General features: G+C 41.5%; 1 protein-coding gene across 2 annotated transcripts in view; it reads left to right on the top strand.

Annotated features, from left to right (window-relative positions):
• SPOCK1 (SPARC (osteonectin), cwcv and kazal like domains proteoglycan 1) overlaps positions 1-23,817 on the top strand; it is a 246,071-nt gene that overhangs the window by 54,344 nt on the left and 167,910 nt on the right. Inside the window, exons 2-3 of one of the 2 annotated variants that reach the window (XM_027892461.1) lie at positions 17,716-17,724; positions 20,273-20,318. In XM_027892461.1, coding sequence (XP_027748262.1) covers positions 17,716-17,724; positions 20,273-20,318 — 55 coding nt within the window. The remainder of the gene's footprint in view (positions 1-17,715; positions 17,725-20,272; positions 20,319-23,817) is intronic. The other variant, XM_027892462.1, reaches the window with a different exon arrangement.

A 23,817-nucleotide genomic window follows, 5' to 3' on the forward strand; every position in this document is an offset into this window, starting at 1 on the left:
CCCCAAAATACCATGTTTGTACTTTCTTCTGCCTTCAAGAATTCCACCATGTTTGTACTTTCTTCTGCCTTCAGGAATTCCTAAACAACATGGCTTCTGACTGATCCATAGCAAGAATTCAGCTCATATACCCGAAGTAAGACAATTTTTAAATCTCATCTTCGATTCCTATCATGGAATAATTTTTCAGACCAGTTTTGACACTGCTTGTCTGTGCCACTGTCAGATAAGTGCCTACAGCTGACACAGTATTTCCAGGCCATCCCAGCCATTCCTCACTTACCACTGTGGCAGCAGGAGTGGAAAACAGAGGAGCAATAACGGGGCCTGTCAAGTGATCCCTGTGCCTTCAGTGAAATCTTAGCATCAGTTGGTCAAGATTCTTCCCTGACTAAAAGTTCTGGGTGTTGACCTCTGGTAGAGTCCTTTGTTTGGGTGTGGGAGACACTGATTATCATGTGCCAGAGTAGCACAGGAGACTTATGTTGCCTTTTCCCAGATGGAATAATCATATTTTCTTCAGAGAATATTTACAGAGTAAATCATCTCGTTCCTAAAATGTTCTGAAAATGCTGCACTGCCTCCAGTGAGGGCCACGTGAGTAGCTTGAATTAAGTCCTAAAATACTTGGTAAAGCTGTAAATATTTTTAAGATAACTAAGCTTCCTGGAATCTTGCCACTCTTTATTCTTGTTTGGTTTTGGTTTTAACCAGGGCAAGAGAACTAAGTGGTCACAGGGTGGGGAACAGTCCTGCAGTTGTTTCAGGCTCCTTCACGTTGCTCCCACCCCCTGCCAGCTGTGGGCCAAACGCCAAGAGCTTCGAGTCACACACGTGGAGTTGGAAAAAGCAGATAAGTCTGCAGTGTTTCCACTGATAACTAGGTTGGAATAAGCAAATATTCTCTGAGCAGCAAACTAACAAGGCTGGGTTTCCTGCGGAGTTGTGCCATGTGAAAGCTTTGCCAGCTTTCGTAGAGCACCAGGCACATGAATAATTGATGTGTTCACACCACAGCCTCTCCCTCAGTATCCTATTAGGGGCAGTTAGCAAAGCTCTCTTCTCATCCATCTCTCATGTTGGGATGTAGTTATATCTGAGACCCCCCCACCCTTCAATCACACTGGTTTGAAATCAGTCAGTGTATTCAGAACTTGCTGGAGAAGAGGGTTCAGAGACTTGTGCACAAACCTTAACACAGGAAGAATGTATAAACACTTTCCTTAGGAAATTATACAAAAATTTAGTGTATTTATGAAAAATTACTGTTTCTTTTATACTAATGGGATCTATTTCTTCTTTTAGTCATGTAGATGTGGCACTTGGGAAGGGGTCCTGACCTTCGATGGATTTCACAGCCGAGGGATAGAAGTCCCATCTGGGTCGCCAAATTGATGCCCAAAAAAGAGCAGATAAAAAAACTGTTTAGACAGGGTTTTATGTCTAAAGCAGCAGGTATTTATTTATTGACGGCCGGGCAGCCTGCCAGCTAGTGCTGGGAAAACAGGCTCCGCGTTGGTTAGGTTACAGTGAGTTTTTTATACAGGTTTGGCAATGATTACAACATAAATTACAATATTCATAACAGGTGGAGTTAGGGGCGGAGATTGAGGCGTGGTTTCCATTTTGAGGAATATTATGGTGGGAAATCCTGTTTGCCTTCATCCTGGGGGCTGTATTTTTACTCCTCATCCTCGCCTGACCTCGGGGACCTTTCGTTCTTTCTATTGTTTCGTGTTCTGATCACTGAGGCTTCAAGAAAGTCTTGGCTTGGGGCCTATAACACCCATTGAGATGTCACCCTGGCTCCTCTGGATGAGATTTATTACCTCTGGGCTCTTTGTACAATGTACCTGTGGCTTATGTTTACAGAATTTGTACAGAACAAGATCTCCTTAGAGCAAGGTAGAGAAATGGGGGGGGGGGGGAGAACAGTGGGCCCCTGCAGCAAGATGCTTCAGTTAACCCTTCTTCCTTCAGCTTAGTGGTGGGTTTGGCAGTGCTGAGTTAAGGGGTGGACTCTGATTTTGGAGGGCTTTGATTCTGTGATTCTGCTCTGTGTTGAAATGTTGGAGAATAGGAGATCTGGAGTCCCATCAGTGATTGGAAGTGGCCTCTGGAGCTCAGATTACGGAATGTTAAGCTGTGATAACTGGGCTGAAGAGATGCAACAAACTGTCTACATAAAGCAGGGGTTCTCAAGTCCCTCCTAGTGTTCCCCCTGAAATAATGATCCTTACTTACAAGTTTTAATTCCTACTTTGCTGGTTTATGGCAGTGAAATCCCTCCACCACTCCAGAGCCTTTCTAACCCACAACCTCAACTCCTCTCAGGATCCTGAGGAACGACCTCCAGGAACTGCCTCTCTCTGCAAATCACACCTGCCCCTCTGTCTGAGCTGTGGGGTGGACTATGGATATCTTTGGTTCTAAGGAATTATAACAATTAGAGGATGAAGCACGGGCAAAAATACCTTTATGTGTGCAGCTGACAGTGATTTTGTTTCACTCTTTGTATCAACTATATCATGTTTTATGTTGGTACCACTATTACTTTGGTCCCATAATTGCATTCCATGAGTCTTCACTCTATGGTGTTATTAATGGCTATCATATTGGCAAGTTAATTTGGATACAGTTATTTCCTTCTCCTAATACAAACAAGATTTGATTAATGAGAAACATTAGGAATATATAATGTGCCCATTATTGCAGTTGTGTATTTGCCAGCGTGTATTGATGGCTGAGAGAGGCATTGGGTTTTTTTATTTTTTTTTTTTTTGCTCTTGCATGTATTTGTTTCACTTGCATTCAGCACTTTAAATAACAGAAAATTGCTAAAGTAGGGAAGTAGCAGTAAAAAAAAATGTGTTTAGAGCTGATGGTTAAGAAACATGAGTCTTACACTCCAAGGTATGTGAAGTAAATATGGATACTGTGAGAAAGCCCAGTTATTCCCAGGGTGTTTTGGAAGTTGAATGCTGTTCCTTTTCTGAATTTGCACCAGTGCTAGGGGTGGAATATTGATGTGCTAATGCTGACACTCACTGCTGCCTCCTGGGTCGAAAGGGTATCAATGGCAACATAAATTTAAGGCCAGAACTAGTTGTCCTGCCTGTTTATGGAAGGCCTGAATGATGAGGAATAAATGGATTGTGTATATCAAAGAGAGTACCTGGAGCTGAAGCTGCAATCTTTGCAGTTCAGCCCAACCCCTGCCCTCAGAGCTTTCTGACACAGTTAAATCCCACTTTTCTGCTTGGTCTCTGCCCAGCCTTCCCCCACCCCCAGATATCTGGCTTTGATTTGCAGGAGAAGGTGAAATATGCAGAGAACCTCCTGTGAAAACACTTTGAACATTTTTATTTTTATTTTTATTTTGAGCAGGAACGTTGCTAACTTTGAATCTTGGCATAAAAAATCGTTCTTATGGCTTGAGGGAAGAGAAAGTAAGAACAGGCACTTGTGACATCCCTTTCCAACATTCCTGGTGGGACTCCTGGGTAGTTTTAGAAGAGGCAAATGAGGACTTGACCCCTTTATGGTGTCATTACATACTCTCTCTCAGCAAGAACTGAAACCAGCAGGCAAAATGAAAAATTGTGAATGTGGAAAGTGGCAGGGATTCAAGGAATACCACATCCCTGGGAATTTTCTGTACCCCTCATAGCCTTACAGGTTAGGTGAACCAGTGATATTCTGTCCCTTGTATATCAGAGGGTACCACCAACTCTGAAGGAAGTAAATGGAATAGAGCAGCCAGGTTGTATCATACAGCTTTTAGAAATACAATTCCTCATGAATAGGGAAGATGGAGGATTTATTCCAAAAGTTCCAGCACGTGGTTAATCCATTTGATCACTGATGGTATCCAGGGATGAGTCTGTGAGTTTTAGCTAATCTATGTAGGTACTGATATTATGAACATCCCTCTGCTGTCTCAGTGCTTACATATCTGTTGTATATCGGGGAAGAAACATCCCTAATTTAATTAGTTCAATTTATGGCATGGCTGAGTTTGGGATTTATTATACAAGGGATGCTTACTTAAGGGAGACTTAATTTTTCATTTCTACATCTGGGTAAGGGTAACATAACCTCACCAGAAACACATCCCTCTTAAGCTTATAAGTATTAATTTCTTCCACTGAGCTGTGTAAAAGTCTGATGAAAGAAAACTCTGACGCAGACACAGTAAATTACTCTGCTCCCACCTCACACTGGGATTGAGTTTAGAGATGATTAATGTGCTATAGATTTCTACAGCAGGTCAGAAGATGCAAAGAAAATGATCCACTCATTCTCACCAGGACACAAGAGCTCCAGTGTTTAATATGTTCATCCACGCTTTGTCTGTCTCAAGGATACGAATTTAGAAGCCAAAAGGGCATTTATCTTTTTTCTGTGTGAAGGAGGGAGAGGATGACAATTAAATTACATAATGGAAAGGCTAAACCCCTGCAATTTGCACTTGATTTAAAAACAACTATTATCCAAGAAAAAAATGGATCAAATTGTACTTTTGGTGATGTCATTACTATCCTGCAGTGTTAACCAGGCAGCAAGAGTGGGACTTGTTTTGCTGGGCATAGAGAACATAATGTTACTGAGCAAGAGAAAATTCTGAGGTAGGTTATTGCTGGATGGATTTTCCTGAGGAATTGGTTATGTTGTGTGCAGACAGGCTTTTTCCCTGACCAACACATGCTAAAGTTAAATTCCCATTTTAGCAAAAGATTCCCTTTTTGGTATTTTTTTTTGTTTTTGAAAGACATCACCTCCACAGACCCAGATTTTTATGTGCTCTATTTTACATGTCTAGTTTAACTCAAAAAAAATTAAATATAATGTTTCAAATAACCAAGTTAAGACAAACTAGTAGCATATCAAAGGGAGATATCTGGGAGATGTAATCTGCTAGCCTATCTTTTCTTCCTTTCTTTTTGCCTGTATATTAAAGGAAAAGATGTGTCCCTAAAAAAGATTTTTGCACCATTTCATGGTGAACCCAGACACCTCAGAGTCAGGACATAGAAGCATCCTCAATTCACATGCTTTCAAGGTTTGGTCACCTCTCCTCATCCTGCTGTCAGAACTGAATTTCAGCAAATCTGCTCTGCAGGAATATTTAGCTGCTTCTTGAGCACTGCAGTGCAATATATTCACTGTTCTGTCCTGGTTTATTTATTTTAAACAAATTCCCTTTTCATGCTTCTGATAGGTTAGTCGTCATCAGAAATTATCTCTGATGTTTGCTGATCACGAGTGGATGCTCCAGGGGAAAGAGAACCTGATGCTGTTGCATTATTTCTGTTGGGAAATATATGTCTTATTTTTTATCAGGGGGTTCTGTTAGGATCCAGTCATTCACTTTGCCATATCAGACGATAAAGCCAAATTAATATCCTTAAAAAAATATATATAAGAAAGAAAGAAAGAAATTGCCTTTTTCTTTCCCTTTTTTTTCTGCTCCTCCGAGGTTGCAGCCAGCGAGCAGTTGAAATGAGTTGAGTTTATGGATGGCTGCAGAAGCTGCCTCCATTCCCACCCTGGATATATCCATCAGCCAGCCACTCTGCAGCATTTTCCTGCAGCAGCAGCAGGGGAACAGCTAATCAGCCCCATCCCAGTGGAATGCTGGGACAGGATGGAGAGGCTTGGAAAGGCACTGGAAGGATGTTTGGAACCTGAGCAGAGTAACCACCCCCAGCAAACACACTCATTAAAACCCTGGGAGCTTTTGGGATGAAGTTAAATGGACTTTCCCACGTTTTTGGTCGTTCTCGTGTGTTTTAAAGGCAAAAACGGCTCGTGGCAAAAATTAAGTACCCGTTAAAAAATTTGCAGGCTCTGCCTCATGCAATCAGACTTCCCTTACATCACAGCAACTGAATAAAAAAGAATGTAGTTTTTCATCTCCACTTTCAAGCACAGAATCAATCATCAGGCCGCTCCAGTGCAGTGGGTGCCCAGCTCCACTTGCCAAAGAGAATATTTCAGTAAATAAGTAATGTCAGGAGCTTGCTTAGCATACAAGAGTGTAGGTCCTCACACTTCAAATGGAAGAAAATGGTTTTAAGTAGAACAGGGTATTTTGTGCATTTATCTGAATTTGGCACAGATGAGAGGACCCCAGACCATCCCTCAAATTCAATCTGAAATTACCTTATTTTGACTGATGAGCTGAAATACATAATGTTGATCTACAAGGCAGCCAGTGTAGTGTGATTCTTGCTTTGGAAAGTGACTGTTGGAAGCAAGAGAACTGTTCATCTGGGAAAGAGGAGAATGGGCTGATCAGCCATGTGTGGAGAAGAACATGCAGAGCAGGAGCAGAGAGAGCACAGGGCATGTGGATGAGTTACACAACAAACAAAGGCCAGCTGCTGCCTTTGGGGGTAAGATGATCCATTTTAGCTTTGGCAGAGCTGCCTTGGAAGTTTCTCGTGCCATCCATGGAAAATAAGTTTCCAGATGACAGCTGTGTGAACAGCTAATAAAACTGTGTAGCCAAAACTTTTGGATAATGGAGCAGAGACCTTTTTTCTTCTTTTCATCCATCAGTGCTCCCACTTCTCTTGCCCCTGGGACCAGGGGAGCTTCAGACCTGCCCTGGGGGCAGCTGGGTTTGTGTGAGGCTCCATCTGAACTGTCTTCTGCAAAGCAGCAAAGGAGCAAAAGTGTTTGTCAACCTTAAAAGAGAAACCTGACTGTTTAAATAACACATGGGAAGTAATCGTGGATTAAAAGCACTTGGAGGGTTTCTTCCTGGTGAACTGGAAACTTTAATCCCCTAAATGAAACAAAAAATATGATGTTGTTGTCTGGCTAGAGTGAACTGAAAGTAGATTCAGGAGTAACCAGTGTGGTAATGCTGGAATTGCCACAAACCGAGGTTATTGTTGAGGTGTGTCCATAAGTTTTGCAAATGTCCAGCTTTTTAGAGGTAAATTCTTTGGCTCAGTTTTCCCAGAATGGGTGGATGATTAAATCTTCAAACAAATAAGCTACACTCTGGTTCAGATTCCTCTATAAACCACTGTCTGGTTTTGAAATATAAAGTAGGAGGCAATCCACTGTGCAGCTGATGAGTATCAATAATCAGTGTTCATCAGATTATCAAAAAATATGTGAAGAATCTGCAAGTGGCAGGATGATGAAAAAAGGCAAGATTCTGTGAGCACTCCCTAAATAATAAATTATCAGGAAATTCCTTCAAACTTTTTTTCTATTATAAAGACATATAACTAAAAGATATGTAACATCCTTTGTTTTTTCTCTACAGCATCAGCAAATCACGGATCTGTTTTTGCCATTGCTGTTGCTGATGACAGAGAGGAATCTGTTAAGCTTAGGAAAAAACCCTGCAAATTCTCAGCCATGATTTTCTGTTATTTATTTAGAAAGAAATTAGGTGTTAATTCTTTAGTCCACATTCTGCTCTCATTTCTGTCACTTTTCCATCTGCACAAATCTGCTCATTGCAGTTCACGTTCTCCTGATTTACACAATCCATCACAGTGAGTGCAAAGTAAACAGAGAGAAATAGGTAATTAAAGATATCAAGGACATATAGGAGAGAGAAACTCCAGTGAGAATCCATCAAACGTGTCGGGCCAGACGGTGAAAAATCATGGTGTGTCCATGACAGCCAGAAGTGAAATAGAAAGCAGAGTGGGAGTTGTTTTTCTAAAACATATTGAAGAATTGCCAGAGTGAAAGATAGTGAGTGAGAATCCATTGGAGATGCCAGTTGCAGAAAGCCAAACAGCCAGGCTAAGCCTGTAGCAGGAGGAAATAAAACAATTGGGTGGATACCCTGAAGATCAAGTTACAGATACTGGGATGGAAAAAGGGAGACAGAAGAGAGTTAACTGTAAACTCTCTTTTACTAAAAAAAATGTAACAGGGGTGGCTGAAAGCCAGCATGAAATTGAGAGAAATTTAACAGATCAGTGAGAGCAAAGGGGTTTTTAGCCTGATTGAGTGCAAAACTAAGAATAAAATCTGAGCCAAGGTGAAGAAACGCAGGTAATGAGAAATCTTTGAGGTGCTTGCATACTAAAGTTCAAGCAGCAGGCACAGAACAAAGCCCACTGCTGACAATCTCCTGTAAACACCTCTTTTGTTGCTGGAGTTGTTGAGAAATGTTTACAGCGTTTGTAAACTTAGAACCACTGAACCTTGCAGAAAGAAATCCAAGATATACAGGTGATTGTGCAGCTCTCTTGAGCGTCACTGCAGACCTTGAATATGGTTATTTGAGGTGTCTTAAGTGTGCTGATTCAGTGTGGGGTTTAAAGAAATAAAGGCTGCATTTCTGTAGCCTATTTAGAGGGAAGAGGGGGTTCTGCAGAGTGTAACACAGCCAAGATGCAGCAGTGCTGCATCCTGCAGGGCTGTTGATGAGGGCTATGTGTTTATTCCTCCTTCTGAGCAGATGTGAGACTCATTGTGGCCATTATCTTCAAGCTCTTCCTGGCTCTTGTCATGATTAATGACACTTGATTTTTGAAAGGATAGTCACAGATGTATAATGGTGCCTTCCAGCAAATTCCAGGATCTTACCAGTCGGTCTCAGAGGTGAACTATAGATGTAATCTCAGAGGAGGGTCTGCTATAAGAATGATTCACAAGTCCAGAATATGGGCTGCTGGCAGATGGTTCTCGAGGTCCCTGCTCGGCCTCTGTGCTTTGTACTTCACTTTCTGGATTCATCTCACACCAGCTGACACTTTCCCCTCCCTTTCCCTTCATCAGTATTGCTCATCCCACAACAACTCAGCCCACACGATCTAGATCTCTTCATCATCCTGCATTTAATCAGGATCTGTTTTGGTCCTTGAAGGTCCAAAAGGTCCAAAGAGGCATTTCTTCTTGAGCATTTTAATTTGCATCCAAGTCTGCCTTGCAAGGAGCCTCCCAGTTGTTTGCAGTTTGCACTGTCCACATTGCAGAGCACGTGAAATGGGCTCTTTATGGATGAAGGAGAAAACAGATGTTTTTGGAGATATGTGAACCTGATAAGCAAGAGATCAGTGCAGGGGACTGGGCTGGAGCTGTCTGAAGCAAAGTCTGGATTTAATGTGCAGAGCAGACTCTGCATCCTCAGCAGGAATTGTTCCTTCTGCAAACCCCCTCCCCAGGCCTCACGCTGCTGGTGGAGGAGCTGTCAGAATCTGCACTGTAGGAGCCTTATTGTGGACCTTCTTTCCTTCAAAATTTCCTTCCAATTGTACCCTTCTTCCCTTCCTGCAAACCTGCTTGCGAAAAATTGCAGCTGATGAAGTGTCTGGCCCTTCCTCTGCCACACAAGTGCTTTTCAGCCATCAGAGGTTCTCAACCCACTGTTAAGAAATGATGCACTGAACAGTAATTTGCATTTTATTAACTGATTGCAGGATTCTAACACGAAGGCAAGGGCATGCTGTTTCCTTTTAAGCACCCACTGTAAAGCTGTGGCAGCCTCAGTGTGGTTAACCCCAATGTTCTGAGGACCAAACAATCTGGGACATTTAGAAGAGTGTCACACAGAGCAGATTTTTCCAGCCCTCCAGCTCATACTAAAATGCTCTGGGATATTTTTCATTCAGATGGATTTTTGCCTCCTGATTTCGGGTTGCAGTTTCCCTCATGAGCATTTCTCAAAATACCTGTGTGAAAATGAGTTCACCTCTGCTGAAATATTCCTCCAGCTCATATTATGTTTGACTGAGCTGACAAACGGCTCGACAGCGTTCTTGGAATCTGCCAAAATACAATGTCAGGAATGACAATGCCATGCAAGGTAATAATCTAAATGAATGTTGCTGCAGCTGAGCAGTCACATTCCTGACTCTCTGTAATTCAGTTAGAATGAGGCCTCAGCTATTTGTTTCCTTGCAGAAGTTTGTTTTGTGTTTCCCTGTTAACACAGGATTAGAATTCACATTTCATGGCTACCTTATAACCAATTTATCACGTTTCAAACTGTTCCTTAAATAATAGGGTGAGCCACGGGAATGACCTTGGTGTTCACTCGTTGTAATCTTAATAGATGTGTGAAATTTATGGTAAATGTGTGTCTGTGTCTGCACTGGAGGGACAGTTCAATTAGAGCACGGTTTTGGAGATCCTCAGCACATTTCTGTAATTCTGTATTCTGTAGCTGCAGCTGTTCTCTAAGGTACACCTTCCCTCTGATTTTATATCTCTAAGGTTTGGGGATTAGTTACACTGCAAGTTTGAACTATTTTCCCAGTTGTTAGAATTAAATTGCTGGTTGTACTAGACCTCAGGTGTAAAATTACAGCTGATCAAAATGCAAATGTTCTCTTTTTCCTAACGAATTCTTTATGGCCTTCTGTACTCTTCAGTTGTCTGTCAATTCTGGCTTTTCCAGGTCTTATTCTTTGTTAAAAGGCTGTTTTGATTTTTCTTTAGAGCCATTTCATGATTTAATCCCTTTAACAGCGAGCAGCTGTAATGTCTGGAGATCAGGAAGAGTATTCTATTTACAGCAGAACAGTTCCAAAAAGGGCTGTTTGAGCTCTGTGTTCTCCAGAGCCACGGGCCCTTGGTTAGAAGGTTCCTGAGACTGTAAAACAAAGTTTTGCTACATCTTCCTTTCTCCTGTCATTGTTCACTCCATGGTGTGGCAAACTAAATACTGACCTTTTATCCCTGATGCAGAGGCACATGTTCTGGCAACTTCAACAGCGCATTATATCTCCCTGCAGGAGGCTCCTTCAGATGTTCTGTCCTTGATCCCAAGTGCATGAAATGAAAGGTCACTCCGCTTTCTCGATTCCATCAGAACTTAGCCGGAACGTTGCTTTGTCGTCGTGATCACAGCTAGAGGAGCTGAATACAAAATATATTTCCTATTTTTAATTTACCCTTTTCTGAGCAGCCCTGAACCTGCGCCAGTAACGACGCTGAGCGTTGTTTCTGGAGCGTGTGCCGGGTGAAATTCCCTCTGGACACAGGCAGGAATTTTAAATGATGACTCAAGGGCCAGTGGAAGCATAAACAAGATGCTCAGTGTTTCTGAACTCATGTAACAGCAGGGTATCACAGCTGAATCTCTCTGCTCACTGGGTTGACATGATTCCGAAACAAACAGCTCAAGTCAAGCTGACACTGTCTGGGAGGGGATCAGTTGTAGCTGAAATAGTGACGTGGTGTTGGCAGCAGCACTTGTGGGGTGAGTAGGTCTGGGATTAGGGTGCAGGGTATGAGGGGTCGCTGCCTCCCTCCTTTTTCTCCACTAAAGTGGAGATAAACCTTCCTCCAGTGTCACCAACGTGGCCCTTGCTCACAGAGACTTGGCTGCCCAAGGGAAATGTGTAAATTAGAGCACCTTCCTCGTTGCAAATGCAAGACTTTTGGGGCTTAAAATGTCCAGCATGGCTCCGAAGTGGCCTTTGGACAGTGTTCTGTGGGCTTCCTAAAGACAAATTCTGCACAAATTGAGTGGTCAGGTGCTGTCTTGAGCTAAAATAAAATAGGGTCAAAGCATATGGAAATCTTTGTGCTGTGGACACAGCCCTGGCCTTTAAACCCCACTGGAGCCATTACTGCACTTCAGTTATCTCGTGCCTGAACCAGAATATTTTGTTCCTTTGGCCTTTTTATCTCGCTTTTTGTATTGATTATTTGAGCTAAGTCCTTTGAAATACCATTCCAACAAAAAGTGCTTCCCTATTAAAACACTATTACTTCAGCCAGATGGCAAGTAGGAATCATTATGGAAAACTTCATCACATGATAGCTTTTGTACGCTGATCAAGGCATTTAAAACAACCTACTGGCTGTTCAAGTTCTTGGTAATAAACCAAGGGAGGAGCTTTGAGGGAGATGCAGCTTTTTCACTGGTTTGTTCCCATCAGACTCGCCCTCAGATTTGGATAATGATTTTTGATGTTGTTGTTGTGGGGTTTGGTGGGGGGGGGGTGTTTTTTTGTTTGTTTGTTTCTTTCTTTTGGGTTTGTTTGTTTTATTTCAAATATTAGTTAAAACTGCCAAAAGGGCTGCAAAGTTGTCCTTTCCAACAGCAGCACAGCTGGTTCTATTCCACCTCCTGCAAAGGTTTTCCTCAGCAATATTTGGAGCTGGGTTTTCCTTGAAGCTCCAAATGGAATACAAAGAAATGCCCGTGTGCTCCCAGGGCCAGTGAATTGCTCATAATCCAATCTAGTTCATGCAGTCTCTTTCCAGCCATTAGTTATGCATTTAAATAAGGATTTGAAAGACTTAGGACATAGTAACTAGTTTAACTGTCTCTATAGATCTCAGAAAATGGTGTCATTAAATATCAAAGTTAGATAAATTGATTTTATTCGACTGCTGTTTGTTCCCTCGCACATTTTGGCCACTGGGATTTGTATATCTAAGTGGAACATCAATATGATTTTACTCATAATTTTTATTTTATAACTTTGATAATAGGAGAGTTATCACTTTATCTCATAATGAGATTATTCCCATAGTGGTAAATTTAAAAAAAAAAAAAAAATCACATGACTCAGAACAAATTTCTGAAGAATAAACCAAGAAATAACTGTGTATTTAATCACTATGCAAATTGGTTCTCACTGTAAAACACTTCTCATATGTGAAAGCAGTGGTAGTATTGCATTTTTTTATATGAATGTTGTTCTCCAGACACAACCCCCAAATGATCAGCTAAAAAGAACAGTGATTATGTCAAAACCAGCTCCTGCAGCTGCACTGTCAAAGCAACAAGGGCACTGAAAGTGAAGTCACATTGCCAATGGCTTTATAACCTTCAAGCTTAATGTGTTTGGCTTTCAAGCTGCCTGAAAACAATTGCTTTCTAAGTGTGTAATGTGAGGTTTTTGAATGAAAATTAAGACGTGGAAAGAGTTTAGCAGCTCTCCTTTCAAGGTTTGTTTTCAATATGACCCCTATTGAGAATGTGATTTATTAACCATGCTATTCTCTCCATAAAGCCCCTGCAGGGGGCCGTTCCCCACCAATATTTGCAATAATAAACCAAGATTAAGGCACTGTGGTTTTGATAAGTGGAAAACAAGCAAATGATCGCGTGAAAAAAAAAACCAAAAACAAACAACAAAACAAACAAAACAATCCTAGCCCAAGTTCTCACCTGAGAATCTTCATTTCCCATGAAAGGCAATAAAACTTATTTCTGTGAGTTAGTTGGAACCTTATAAGGATCAGCAGGGGCAGGGAGTTGGGAATCCTTGCGTGGTGTTGGTGCAGAAATAAGGCTGCTCCGAGGAATTCCACCTGGCAGGAGGGAGAATGAATTTGGGGTTTCTCTGGCTCTGCTCCTTCCTTCCTGTCCCATTGGGTGCTGCTCAGTTTGGGAGAGCGGGAATTAACCATTCCCAGTCCAGTTTTCCATCTGGTCCTGGAGTTGGAGCATCAGCGAGTCCATCCCTTTGGGGAGGCTCCAGAGTTTGACCTTTCCGGGCTGGTGGGAGCTTTGCAGCAAAACCCGCTGGGTCTGGAGGGACACACTGAGGTGTGAAAGGGAAGTTAAAGAGAATTATTAAACTCCAGCTGGGATAACAGTCTCTTTAGCACATGCTAATGAGGGGAAGAGTGCAGGCAGAAGGGATTTGTAGGTCCAAAGAAAACACTGAAAGCAAGGCATTTTTATTTATTTATTTACGTATTTCAGCCCCAGCCAGCACAGACAACACAGTTGTGTGATTGTTCCAGCCACCCAAATACATCAGCCACGTGTGCTGGCACAGGGCTGTGCTGCTGCAGCTCTGGAGCTCCGGGCTCACAGCTGGCCCTCCTTCATCCCGCTCGGAGCACAAGCAGAGAAAATGAGCATCTGTTTGCCCTCGACGCTGTAGACAAACCCTCTGGCTTCGTCCTCACCGATGAACAAAGAGTGGTTTGGGGTTTTTAAGGAATATTTTTAATTCTTGCTATATTTGTCTTTTAACAAAAAATAAAAATAAAAATCCAACAGAAACAACCAGCCACAAAAATAGAGCAGCTGGAAGATTTCCATGTGAAAGCCCTTATGATTGAGTTCTAAAGAATGACAATTCTTATTCTGCCTGGTGCGGGTTCAGGGCTAAATTATATTTTTCTTTTTCCCCCCCACAGTTCTTAATTTGATGTTTAATTTTTTTACCACCCCAATGAATCATTGTGACCATGGGTAAAGAAAGCTTTGCCTGTCACTTTCTCGGGATTGCTCATGGAAACTTCTGGAAAAGTCTTTGAGTAAAACAGGAGTGGCAAACCTTTCCTGATACAGCCCAAAAAAACCCCCAACCAACCAAAAACCCCTTTTAATGTCTGAAAATAAGAAAAAACCAGTAACACTCTGGGCCATATTAAGGAAAAGGTGTTATTTTTGTACATTAGTGGTAGCTGAACAAAAGTCCATGAGCTGAGAATTTGAGTCCTGGGGGACACCTGAGATTGCAATACACGGTCAAGGATCTTTTTGATGCCGTGCACATCTGAGGACTTATTAGGACGTGTATTTATATATTTTAGATAATTATTAATAACCCAGCATTAATGCGTTGAGCACTAGATATGAATCCAATATGAATTGTTGCATTTTTGTTCATTTGAGATGTTCTTATAAGGACTTAGCTGGCACTCTGGGCAGGTCCTGACATCCTCAGACCTGTCAATCCAGGTGGCACTGCTGCAGCCTGCCCTGGTTTCTCTCACTGTCACCACTTCACGTTGGGAGCTCTTCCAGCGACCCCTTCCACTCCTGGCCTTCCTGGGACATTTCCCTCTGCACTTCTGAAAGCTTTCCCGTTCCAAATGTAAAACTCACTGTCCACAGCACAAGCACTCCTAATTCACCAAGCCAAAGCAACCTGTTTGGATGCACATTCTCTGATTCCTGGGGGAGAGAGATGGTTAGAGATGCCTTAATTAGAGGTGTCTCAGTGAGCCTGCAGACAGTTCTTGCCACTGACACAGAGTCTGGGCACGTTGGGAAATCTTTATTCACTGAAATGCTCAGTGGGTAAAATATTTTCTCTTCCTCTTAAGCAAATAAATAAATAAATTACGTGTAATTTGCTGACACAAACTATTTGCTTTTAAACAGCCACTAGGCCTTGGGGAGATATTTATGATGTAGGCTGGATTGACTTTAGCAAGCAGCAGCTGGTGCTTTAACACTGCATGGTGTTGGAATGATCTTCTCTGCTGCAAGGTAGAGAGGCAGAAAATGCAGCTGCATCTTTGTGGAGCTAATTTTAAAAGAAGCAATGAGCTGGTAATTACCACTTTTTCCAGCTGGTCCTTATGAGGGTAAAAGGTTTATTCATTTAGGGAGGGTGAAAGAGGAAAATACTAAGCAGGCTGCAAACCGGGGTTGATAAATATCCCAGCTGGAGACACTTAAAAATTTAAGCTCTTGTTGGTTGGGAGGAGCTGGGGTTGAAGATTAGTCCCTCAGGGTTCTCTGCCAGTCCTGGGGTTACTCCCTTTGTGTAGGAGTTTCCTCAGGAGAGATCTGTGATGAGTTTCCCGATGGCTCTGCTCCCTCCAGGCTCCTCAAATCCTGGGGGAAGGAACCGAGCTGAGCTCCTTCTGACAGGTACAAAAGAAGGGGGGGGTTTTCTGGGCAATGTTTTCAGTCAGCATCTCCTTTCTGCTTGATTCATACAAATAAGTGATAAGCTCCATTAATGCAACAAATATAAATATTTATGAGCCCACGTAGTTAATGTTTGGCTGTATTTGTAAACAAGAGCATCTCGCAAGAGCTTCTTTTTGACAAGTAAATAAAGTAAGTATAGAGGGTGTTCGTGTGTTAAATTAATCATGCTTTGTTAACTCTTCCAAAATATCAAGTCCTCAATAATAACTAAATCAAAAAGTGTCAATAGAGAAGGATTAGTGGGAGTAACTTTAATAGTTACATTTCAGAAGGACAAGAAGCTGTTGTTTACTTTCTTAACTGGTAGAATAGAAGAGGATAAATGTTTGATTTTATAATGAGTTTTATTTTTTTTAAACTGTACTGTTATTGCAGTGATATGAGAGGTAATGGGAGAGGGCAGCAGTCTCATGTTAATGTCCAATTTCTATTTGCTGACCTTTCTTAGAAGACTATAAAGAAATTTTGTCAGACTCGGATCTACTTGGGCTTGTGGGACCTACCTGAAGGTGTGGTTTTGCAAATCAGAACCCAACCTGTGAATTCTGATGCATCTGTGGGTTCTGATCAATGAGGGTTTTGAGAGTTCTGACTGTTACAAACTTTTTCTCAGCTTTTAAACTGGATCTTTTTAATATGCCCCTTGCATACTTAGTTGAAGATATGATTATTCTCTTGATTGACTTTGTTGATGGCACATCAATCTAAGTTTGCTGGATTTGACACCTATGTATTGAATGATAAAAGAATAGTTTGTTCTTGCTAAGAAGCAACCATTTATTATGCATGATATGGCAAAATGGATTTATATCCCTTCAAAACGCATTTCCTCTAATCTCTTGATTGCTTAGATCACTATAATAAAAATGCACTAAAGAACTGAGACCCGAGTCTAGCAATTTATATTTGCTTTTATTTATTTTTTCTTTCATTTGTTACGATCACAACTGATTTCTCAGCTAAATTTCCTGAGGGGTAAAATCGAGAAGGAGGGTTCCATGATACAAAGTCATGAACAGATGCAGAGCTGCAAAATACAGCTGCTGTCCCCAAATTTTGTGGTTGAATTAGCGAGGTGGATGTCACAGGTGAGCTGTTCCCTGTGGCAGGAGCTTTTCAGGTTCTCCCTTCTCATCCCAAGGGTTTTTCTTGCCCCAGGCAGGCTGGATGTTTTACGAGGGGGCAGAAAAGGATCTTGCCAGAGGTCTCACCCTACACCTCCTGATGAGAACAGAACTCCAGATTCCCTCCAAAATGGGGCTGGGAACAATTTAGAGGAGTCAGATTTCTGTTCCTGGGAGGGGAAGATGAATATTTAACCTGTGGGGTGAGACTGAGTCCATGAGGAGCCGGTGGCAGAGGCCAAGCCAATGCATCACTTTTCTGTGATGCTGAGTTGAGCTGAGGGAGTCAGATCCAGGCTTGGCTTACAGTATCATTTCTTCTCTTTTCATGCATGATTTTAGGTGTGCAGAGTCCCTTCAGTTAATTAAAAGATTGACTTAGTCATATGCAGTCGCTGAACCATAGGCAAAACCTTCGAAGTGTGAATTCCGTGCCGCGAGAAAAGATATTTTTAAATATTTGCTCATCAGAAATATTTCTCAGTTGCTGTCACCTGTTGTATTGAAGTGGATCCGTGCCTGGTTTTGCCTTCCCTTCCAAGTCCATCAAATAAATAGTCTTTAAAGTCAGCTAGGAAAAAAAAAAATAAATTACATCTCTCTTGTATCAGGTGTGTACAGATGAGTGTGTGGAAAACCACTTTCTGGTGGTTTTGTCAACCAAAAGGAAATAAAAAGTGCCATTTTTTTTTTTTGGTGCTGTAAGGAAAAGAAATGTGCTAATAGAATGGCATTTGGCTAATAGTGCACAGATAAAAACTGGGTCATGGCAGCACGGGTGGAAAGGGCAGAAAAGAAAGAGAGAAAATTATTTCATTTGTGGGTGAAGGTCATCTGGAATAAGTGATTTCGTATTTAAAAGGCCACCAAGGAGAAAACTGATGAATGTTAACATATTTTTATATTGCTTTATTTCATTCTTTTTTTTTTTTTTTCTTTTCTCATTTGTAATGCTTCCGTGGTCAGGAAGTTGAGGTAGGTTCTTCACGTTTTAACTTGTAAATATCCAGAGTGAATCAAAGTGTTAATAACATAATTCACATTCCACTTTTTGAACTCTTATGCTCAATTGTTTGTATTGCTACAAATGAAATGTGTTGATACATGTTAATTATGAATGTGTTAATATTAATTAGCATGTTAATATGAGAATTACAGAAGGCATGAGGGGTTTGAAGCACGTTTTATCTGTCCTAGTAGAAAGCTCAGAAATGCAGAGATATCAGAGGTATCAGAGTTCCTCCTTCTAACAAAAGTCATTTCAGGGTAATGTTATAAATCTGGGCACCTTCCAGAGTGCTGGCACAGAGCCTGTTCCTAAGGCAGAGCTTTAGGTGTGGATTTAAATGTGACAGAGATTTTCTGCCCAGCCGTGTCCCAAGAGGGAATTGCACCTTGGTGGTGCCAGAGCCGCTCAGCTTCAGCTCTGCCTGGTGATGATGCTAAAGTGGATCCCCAGTGCTGAATTTTGGGTCGTTGTGGTTTAATCCCAGCCCTAAATAACACCCAGCTGTTCACTCACAACCCCCAACCCTCCCTGCTCGCCTGGGTGGGACAGGGGACAAAAAAATGGTCAAACCCATCAGCTGAGATAAGAACATTTTAATAGTTAAAATGTAATATAATAATAATAATGGTAACTAAAAGGCATATGATAAAAAGGGAGGAATGAACCCCAAGAAAGGCCATACAATTATCACCACCTGCTGACTGCTCCCCAGCTCTGATCAACCCCTCACCCCTTTCCATACTGGGAATGAAGCTCCAAGGTGTGGAATATCCCCTGGCCGGTTTGGATCACTTGTCCTGGCCCTGACCCCTCCCAGCTCCTCCCTCAAGAAACACAGGAAACAGAAAAGTCCTTGGCTGGGAGGAAGCAACAACTCAAACCATCAGTGTGTTCTCACCATGATTCTCATCCAAAATCTTGGCTGAGAGGAAAATGAATTCCATCCCAGCCAAACCCAGGAAAGTTGCCCAACTGGCATAAGTTATTTTGAACTGTATTTCTCTAATGTGTGTATACTCATTATTTACTTCTATAAATAATAATGGGGTTTATGTATTGAAAATCTCAGAGGTTTTCTCTATTTGACTTTTCAGGCTTTTTTATTTTTTTCTCCCTCCTATTTTTTCGTGTGTGTTTTCCACGTTATCTCACTGTGGTTTCAGGCACATTCTAAAATAAACATAGTTTCGATTTTCAAAAAGGAATACTAAACAGGTCTGCAAGAAGGAGGAGAAATAATAGGTTTAGAGATGAGATAGCTGTTTTGTAGGTATTTTTGTGAGGAAGGTGCATTTTTTTGTAAAATATTCCTTTGATACTGAAATTGAGATAAACCCCCTTACCAACCCTTATTTCAAAACTGGCTCCATATGCCACCAGCATAAGAAATCTTTCTTTGGAGTTGAATTATTTAACAGTTTCTGATGCTGAAAACCCAGCAGCAAAGCAACAACTTGGAAAAAAAAATGTAAGGAGGCAAAAAAAAAAAAAAAAAAAAAGAATATTTTGTTGCTGGAAAAAAATTTATTCTGCTAAAAAAACTGAAAACACATTCTGAAAAGTGATTAATGCTTGGTGAATTTAGCAGTACATCATCATCAATTACAAAGAATTGTATAACCATGAGGGGTTTTGTATTAACAAAACTGTGGAATTCAAAGGAGAGTCTGTGGTTCTATTCTGGTACCAAACTGCACTTGGGAAGAAAAAAAATAGGGATAATTTTGATGTATCTGAAATAAATTATGGTGTTATTGTGGAACATCCTCACTGTCCACGAAGTCAATGTAGAGACCAATGGATATACTGGGGGAAAAAAACCCACATTTCCTCCTGCTTGTCATGCAGAATAAGAATAAAAAGCAGGAGAGCAATCCAAGTGTCCAGAACATCCCAGGTTGAGTTGTTTGGATGGCAGGAGAGCTCATGGAATTCAGTGTGCTGGAGATAGATGGTGAACCAAGCCCGATGGAAGAAATAATTTCCATGTCTTATTCCCCCTGATGGGTTTTTAGTTACCCTCCTGGCAGGAGAAAGAAATCTCGGTGTCATCCTGGACAGCTTGATGAATGCACCTCTTTAGTGGCATCCCTCAGGAAATGAATATAGAATAGTGGATATATTAAAAAGGAAACAAAGATTAATATGCAGGAAAATATCACAGGGTTATGGAGATTTTCTGTGCTTCCTCCCCTCAAATCCATTATTCTGTTGTTGTCTCGTCCTCTCAAAGAGGACACAGGCAAAATACACAGAATGGGCTGAAACTGAGATAAAAATTGGGCTTGAATCCCAGTTCTTCAGGACTAGGGTTGGTGGTGCTCTGGAGGGGAAGCTTTGCCTTCAGATACTTATTTGCTAAGCATGCAGCACAACTTTCCTGATTTGAGCTAAATATGCTGGCATCAAAAGATGAGCTCAATCATTTGTAGTTTAGTTGTGTAAAATTGTACTGAAAAAAAAAATGATTATGTTTCATCTGAGTTTTCTTTTTTTTTTTTAATCCCCATTTAGGATGATTATTTCAGAAACTGGAATCCAAACAAGCCATTTGATCAAGGTAAAGTGAGTACACGTTGTGTGGTTGTCTTTCAGCTGTTTTGTCATGTCCCTACATATAGTTTATGCCTTTCTTCTTCAATCTGTCCTGTGCCTTAGTCACATCTTAGTCACAGTTTGAAGTGGTTTATGTGTAAGGGTTTGACTCATCTCTGTGGTTTTCCCCCATGTTTTTTAATCCCCACCCATTCCAGTTGATATTTAATGATGATGATGTGTGCTCAGAAATATCCTCTGTAACCGTGAACCTCGGTTTAACAGGCAATTTAAACCTGGGATCTTCACAACCATTTTGCTCCATGTTTAAGACTTTGCTAAATTAATGTCATAAATGTAACTACTGCATTTCCTGACGCTCAAGGGGCCAGTTCTTTGAAGCCAGTTGTATATATGCTGCTGTTTCAGATGCAGGTTCTGTAAATGGCATTCTGCACTTTGTCTTGGTGAATTTTTAAGTTGTGGCGACAATTTCCAGGGCAGACATCAAACAACAGGGGAAAAAAAAGCAATTAAAAAATACTCTAATTGTTGTGTCCAGGAAAGCACAGGAAACAATAGCCATAGCAGGACAAAGAAATTCCAAATCACTGAAGTGTCTTGGAAGAAAATACTCTTTGGAAGACTCTGAATGTGCTTTTGAAAATTTCGCTTTATTTCTTTGTTTCGTAGCCAAACATGTTCCATGTATTGTCTGTACTCACAGGAGTATCACTGGGGGCTTATACCTGTTAGAGCTGAAGGGTGTAGATTCTCTGTCTTTATGGAAATGGGACTTCAGTGCCAAAGGCAAGGGGAAGTTGATGCTTTTGTCAGGACACAGATCCACAGAGATTTTTCAAAGGCATTTGAAGGATTTAGGATTACAAATCCCATTGACTTCAAATGGAACTCATGCTCCTGCTGCTTTCAGAGGCCTTGTGACCCTCTGTCTTCCCAAGAGGGAAAACAAAGAAGGTAAATCCTGGCAAAGCACATTGCAGGCAGATTTTGAACTGACGTGCTCTAAAACTGTCTTGTTCGTTGTTGTCGCTGCCGTGTCTGACTCTGGGCTAAACCACAAATCGTGGCAGAGAATCTAAAGCCACTCCTGGATACCTTGAAGGGATACAAACAGTCATCTGTCTGCTGAGGATTCCTGTCACTCTGTAAAGAAAAGGATCATTTCTCTCTCGTTGTGGAATTGCTGTGACACTGTGGATGGTGTTGGTCAGGGCACAGAATGCAGATGGAGCGTTGCACTGCGTGCCTTGCACGGGCATCTGTGTGCTCTTGCCTCCCTTAAATCTTGCAGATGGGTTTGATTGGGCCAGTGGATCATTCTTTTATATAAAGATCATTCTTTTATATGTTTTTATGTAAACATGTATGCATGTAAATGTGTGTAAATGTATATATACTGCATATGAGTATATATAGAGAGAGTGGCATTTTAATGGGCACTGCTGAGGCAAAGGAAAGAAGGGAAGCTTTCTCTTTTCCAGAATTTTGCCACCAGAGGTTTAATTTCTGTAATTTTCCACACAGAGAAAAAAAATAGTCCGAAGGGTTTTACGTAGCACAAGCTTCAAGACATCCCTGTCTTGATATTTTTTCCCATCCTGGTCCTTTTGGCTTTGGGGTGTTTAAATGCCCCCTGTGCTCTTCAATGCTTTTGAAGATAGAAAAGCTTTTATTTTGTATTCTTTGGGTTTCTGAGGTGCAGAGAGCTGGTGCAGATCCTGTGGTGAGGAGCCCCAGCTTGCTCCTGTGAACTCAGTAGCAGCTCTGTGTTCTCACCACACAAGTGTGATTTCGAGAGATACCCCAAAGGCAAATTTTAACCTCACAACACGAAGGTTTTTTCTTAGTGACTGAAGAGAAAAAACTTCTCCAGTGTTGATGAAAGCAGATTTTGTGTTTCATGAGAAATCAGAGTCTGGTCTCACCGAGGTAAAGGTAACTCGTGTGAACGCCCCACTCTTTGGGACAGGTTTAAAAGTTTGAAACCCACTTCTCGATTCTGAATCTAAAATCCTGTTGGAATATTCCAGCTGTGAAGTGTTGATGTAGAGGCAGGCTGTGGAACCCCACTGAGCTGGGAGGACAGGGGTGAGGAGCAGCTGAAGGTGCCTGGTACCTGCCAGAAGGGACCGTGCCAAGGCAGCTGGAGGGTTCAGTGTTTAACAGATTTAAAAACCAACAGCAGTCAGAGGTTTGGAAAGTCAGCAGAGTTCTGCCTTCTAGGCTTGTACTTAATTTGCATCTTTTAAAGGAGTCTGTTGGGTCCAACCAACTCTGTGTTCTTCTCTAACAAAAAGCTGGCATTATTCAGCAGGTTGAATGATTTAATTACACACTGAAAAACAATAGTGCAATGAAGCTGTCTGCTTTCTGCTTGCAGTGTGGAGGGAAATACCTGAGTGTGTGTCTCAAGCAAAGAAATACCTTGTTTTGTGAGAAAGCATTCCTGGCTTTCACTGAAACCACCCCTGGGGAGTCACACGAGGTATCTTTGCATAACAGGCCTTTTCAAGGAGAGTTGGCTCGAATGGTTCAGCTGCAGCTCCCAGGGCTCTTGAGTGACCAGAATTTATTTTGAGCTCAGCTACCAGCCCAGCTTTTTAGTCATCTTTAACCCAGGAAAAAAAACCAATACAAAGGTGAGCATCTTACCAACAGAACCCAGCTAATGAGGCATTTGGGCAGCAAAGGCAGGAGAGCGTGAGCCTGGAAATGATTGCAGGTCATTAATATTGAACTCCATCCTGCCAGAGCTGCAGGAGCAAGAAAGCAGAAGAGTGAAAGGGGCAGGTTACTCAGGATTTTAAAATATGAATCAAAGGATTGGGGTTTTTTTTTCCTCACAAGGTCATTTGAGAGTTCTTGGCATACTTTCTTAGTCTTCTTCATCCACAGTGAAGAAAGAAAAGAGGGAATCAGGGGAAAAAGTTTAGCATGGCATTCTCAAGTTAGAGATTTTGGTATATGTCTGATATTCTGCACCTATTCAGAGCTGCCAGAAAATTAGCTCATTAAGACTCCGTGGATTATTGTTAAATAAAAAAAAGATTTAGATCTTTTTGATTAGATTTTCTGATAAGAAACAGTCTGAGATTTCCTTCTTGTCTTTCAGCCTTTGTCTGTCTTTTCAGTGCCTCTTCCAAATCCTCTTCCCTGGCAACTGAGAGATCTGGACAGGGATGTTCCTTGTCAGGGCTTTCATCATCTGCCCTAAGGGAGGAGGGAATGCAAAAAGTTCAAAATATCCAAAATCCTTACTCTGCTGTTGTGTGAGAAAATCTTTATCTGCCTGAACTGGGCCTGTCAATGGCTGGCTCTAATGTCAGACACACTCGTGGAGGCTCCAGCATCGCCATTAATTACAGACATGAGCTCTCATCTCAAAGAATTCCCCTTGAGCACTAAAAGTCTGAAATGGCAAAATTCACTTCCACTTTTGACGAGGAAACGCTGCTTTTGAGTGGATTGCAGCCTCCAGCATGGCATAACCTGTGACTTTC

The sequence above is a fragment of the Empidonax traillii genome, unplaced genomic scaffold (genome assembly GCF_003031625.1).
Source record: "Empidonax traillii isolate 1590-97213 ecotype Southwest subspecies unplaced genomic scaffold, ASM303162v1 scaffold353:size574767, whole genome shotgun sequence".
Taxonomy (NCBI): domain Eukaryota; kingdom Metazoa; phylum Chordata; class Aves; order Passeriformes; family Tyrannidae; genus Empidonax; species Empidonax traillii.